This window comes from Aquila chrysaetos, chromosome 13 (genome assembly GCF_900496995.4).
Source record: "Aquila chrysaetos chrysaetos chromosome 13, bAquChr1.4, whole genome shotgun sequence".
Taxonomy (NCBI): Eukaryota; Metazoa; Chordata; class Aves; order Accipitriformes; family Accipitridae; genus Aquila; species Aquila chrysaetos.
In genome coordinates, this window is record NC_044016.1 from 36,475,339 (window position 1) to 36,479,353 (window position 4,015).

The 4,015-nt window shown below is 58.0% G+C and overlaps 1 protein-coding gene across 1 annotated transcript; it reads left to right on the forward strand.

Moving 5' to 3' along the window:
* Nucleotides 1–234: 234 nt before the first annotated feature.
* On the forward strand, nucleotides 235–3,958 carry BRF2 (BRF2 RNA polymerase III transcription initiation factor subunit). Its single transcript, XM_030035497.2, has 4 exons — nucleotides 235–424; nucleotides 1,130–1,189; nucleotides 1,538–1,859; nucleotides 2,573–3,958. The coding sequence occupies exons 1-4, from the start codon at nucleotides 271–273 to the stop codon at nucleotides 3,282–3,284; spliced, it is 1,248 nt and encodes a 415-aa protein (XP_029891357.1). The 5' UTR covers nucleotides 235–270; the 3' UTR covers nucleotides 3,285–3,958.
* The last annotated feature ends 57 nt before the right edge of the window (nucleotides 3,959–4,015 follow it).

Consider the following 4,015-nt stretch of genomic DNA (forward strand, 5'->3'; position numbering starts at 1 on the left):
CGGCTGATGAGCCTCCCGAGGGGAAGTTTTTTTACGATTTCACGGTTCCCCGCTGAGCGAGGGAGCGCGTTGTCCCCTCGCTCCCCCTCCGCTGCTGCCCGGGGCCGGTGGGTCTGCCCGGGGCGGAACTCACGGCACCCGGAACGCGGTGTACGGGGGGGGGGGGGGGGCGGCGCCTCGACCGGGCGGGCTGGGACGGACCGCAGGCTGCGTCGCTATTGGTGGGCGGCGGTGCGCCCGCCTCAGCGCTCCCCCTCCGCGGCGGCGGTAATGGCGGCCAGGGGCTGCTGCCCCAGCTGCGGTTCAGCGGCGTTGGTGGAGGACGCGCACTACGCGCAGCAGCAGCTGGTCTGCGCCGCCTGCGGCTGCGTCCTCGCCGAGGGGCTCCTCACCACCACCTACACGGAGGAGGAGCACCTGCGAGGTGCGGCCGGGCCCGGGCCCGGTGGGGTTCAGCCCCCCGGGGGGGGGTGGTGGTGGTGGTGGTGGTGGTGGTCACCGACAGGCAGGGCGGGTCGCGGGGCGAGCGTCCCGGCAGCGTTTGTATTCGGTCTGGTGTAAAACCGGGGGTGAAGAGCTTGTTTTGAGCGTATTGAGTCGGTCTGAGCAACGAAGCGGTCCCCCGAGCAGCCATTTCAGTCAGCCCCGGGGCCGTTGTCCTTCCGCACCCTGCACGGCTGCGGGTGTCTTGGTCTCAGAAAGGCCTCAGGGTGGGGGGCGAGGCTGGGTGCTGCCAGGATTAGACCAGCCACTTCCCCCCTCTTTCTCTAAGCAAAAGACCACCATGTTTTTTCCATTATAGGGTCAGACCGACAGCACTTCTCTGACAGGTTTTAGGCTTGGAACCGGTGGTGTGCTGCTCTTTGGCGTTTAAATCTCTTACAAGTGTAGTGGAGTAGCCCCGAGGCCGTTTGTTGGTTCTGTTTGTGGAGAAGCAATGGCTTGAAGGGATCCTGCTCCTCGCTATTACTTAACCCGTGCTGCCAGCCCTTGTTTAGTGGCCTCAAAGACCTGTCAATTCTGATAATTGAAATCCAGTACCATGGGCATCTGGTTGCCAAAAATCTAAATGACACAGTCCCCCAGAGTCACTGCGAGACTATCTGGCCTAACACTGACTGTTTTTCAGAGGTGGCGTATTCCCAGAGCACTGGCCAGAAAGAGCAGCTAAGCCGCTGCCTGCAGCGAGGTAAGAGCGTGCCGTTCCGTTTCCTTCACACACCGATTCCCTCTTGCTGATACTCAAGTTTGTTTAACATGTTTCTAATGCTCTCTAAAATGGTAAAAGCTTTCAGAACTGGAAGTAAAGCATGAAGGAGGCAGTTCTGCATCCAGCCGGTGCTTGCCTTCAGCAACTGCCTCACCTGCACTAAGGGACTTGGGAGATATTTTCACACTGTCTGCAGGGCTGCAGGAACTGGGCTGCTCTCGTGCCTTTGCCCAGGGCTGGATGAATGCTGGCTGCACTGGAATATTGAGGAGAGGTGTGTATCAGAAGCTGCTTGAGCTGATCCTTAAGGGTGGTGTCTTCTCACAGGGATCAGGCGTGTCCAGGATCTCTGTAAAGTCCTCCAGCTCCCGACGGTGTTTGAGGAGACAGCGGTGTCGTACTTCCAGAGAGCTCTCCAGCACACCTCCTTCCACCTGGTCAGTCTGGAGAAGAAGGAGCTGCTGGGAGGCTGCTGCGTCTTTGTGACTTGCCGACAGCACAACTGGCCCCTGACAATGGGGACGATCTGCTCCCTCCTTTACGCAAAGCAGGAGCTCTTTGCCAGCGTCTACCTGAGCCTTCAGAAAGAGCTCGGGCTCTCTGTGCCAGCCCTGAGCCTGGCGGATCTGGTGAAGACACACCTGAACAGGTAACGGGGCCCCTTTCAGCCATTGCAGAGTCCTGTGTTTGATGCCGGTGGGTGGAAAACCTTCTGAAACTCAGCCTTGGCCAGGGCAGAAGTCCACAAGCACAGACAGTGTGACCTGTGCTGTTACACAGCCGTGTTGTTGCTGAGTGCTCTAAGGCAAAACCAGATCATCTGGAAAAGTATTCCCTTGGATGGTTCGCAGCCCTGTGTGCTAAGGGGGGGGGCATACCTACTGGGAGCCTGTTAGGCTGGGTGGCGGTACTGGTGCAGCAGCATCTAAAACTTGTGATCTGGGAGTGCGCTCTGTTGTCCCTCGAATGACAAACTTCATCGGGTTCTTGCTCCAGCCAGCGATCATAGTACAACAGAGAAGCCTGGAGGCGGATGTCAGCAGGACTGGTATTTGCTGATGCGCTGGGGGGAACGGCCCACATGTGCACTGGGGATTTTACAGAATTGCGATGGCTTTTTTGCCTCCCTTGTCACAATCTGGGCTATGATTCTTCTCTTCCTGCCCCTTTCTCCTCAGTTTGGAGACAGCTGTGAGGCACTTAGCTAGGTAACATAAGCAGAAGCCCAGCGCAGGAGCAGGGTGTGTTTGTCCTAAAGGACCTTACTGCAGCCAGCTCCCACATCGAGCTGGATTACTGAGGCGTTGTGTGGTGAGGCTGCCCTGTGCCCTGGTGCTAACGATGGGCTCTTTGCTCTTTCAGTTTTCGGCTGTTCCAGCACGGGGCTGACATCCCTGCCCCGTTCGTGGAGGACAAGGAGAAGATGGTCACCCGAACGATGCAGATCGTGGAGCTAGCCAGTGAGACGTGGCTGGTCACCGGCCGTCACCCTGTTCCCATCGTCATGGCTGCAGCCTTCCTGTCGTGGCAGTCGCTGCAGCCTGCTGCCCGCCTCACCTGCACTTTTGCGCGGTTCTGCAAGCTGGCGGGTGTTGATCTGCCACCGCCGGCGCACCTGAGGCTGAAGGAGCTTCTCGAGATCCTCCTGAGAATGGCCTCCAAGCTTGCTTGGCTCAGGGTGTTTAACATGGACAAGAAAACAGTGGTCAAGCACATCGGGGACCTGCTGCAACACCGAATTTTCCTGCTGAAAAATGCCTTCCGTCTGGAGGATGAGGAGGAGCAGTGTGCCGCGGCCCCGAGCGAGGGCTCCCCCGGCTCTCCTCCGGCAGCAGGAGGGGCAGCACAGGAGAAGGGCTGTCCTTTGGAAGGGAAACGCCAGCGTGAGGGCAGCCCGAGGCCCTTGCTGCCGCCCTGCCTTATCAATCCAAGGAAGAGACTGCGGACGGCAGCCCCGAGTGCTTCGGACTCTGCCATCACCGGCGATGAGCCCATCTCTGACAGTGAAATTGAGCAGTACCTGCGAGGCCCGGAGGAGATCCGAGCCTTCAGGAAGGCCAAGGCCTGGCAGTGAAGATGGTCATCTCCGGCGTGGTCCAGAGGATGGTGCTGCCAGACACCGGGGCAGCAGGGACTGTGGGACAAAAAGCATGAAACCCATCAGTGACAGAGCCATCACATGGTGCAGGGACAGTCGCCCAAGGGAGCAGGGCTGTAGGGAGGGAGTGGGCTGTGTCATCTTTCATGTTCTGGGCCAAAACGGGGCTTTTTAATGGAGTGACTGCTTTGGGTTGTGTTACGTTTCTGTTAGAAATGAGTAGAAGCGCAGGTGCCAGGACTGGTTTCTGGATTCTCTCTCATTGCAGCCTCTGGTAAAAGGTGTTTTGGTGCGGCCCAGTCCTGCAGGGCAGCGTCCCGAGCAAGTCTGGTGAGCCCATGGACTTACACTGGGAGTGATGCCCAGGGGAAGGTCTCCAGCACCTTCCTTGGCGCTGGTTTTCCATAGCACTGCTCTGGCTTTTCTGGGCCAGTCTCACCTTGTGCTTCGCCTCCTTCGGCAGAATGGGTTTGTGAGAGCCAAGGAGACACCTTAAGTTGCTGAGAGAAAACTACTCCATCCTTGGTTAAATAAAGGATGTGAAGCTGCTGGAAACTGCCAAAGGTGCAGCTTTGGACTGTGTGCATACAGTGCTGCTGGCTGCTCACGGCAGCATGCTGCTCGCTCAATAAAACAGTGCCCTCTCCATGCCTGGTGACCTGTTGTATTTGAACACGAAGTCTGCGAGAAATAACAGTAAATCTTGA

Bases quoted from the DNA above. Each gene is read 5' to 3' on its own strand.
- BRF2 (XM_030035497.2), top strand. From the start codon at position 271: ATGGCGGCCAGGGGCTGCTGCCCCAGCTGCGGTTCAGCGGCGTTGGTG. The intron at 425-1,129 runs GTGCGGCCGGGC...ACTGTTTTTCAG, and splicing joins GGAGGAGGAGCACCTGCGAG to AGGTGGCGTATTCCCAGAGC. The intron at 1,860-2,572 runs GTAACGGGGCCC...TTGCTCTTTCAG, and splicing joins GTGAAGACACACCTGAACAG to TTTTCGGCTGTTCCAGCACG.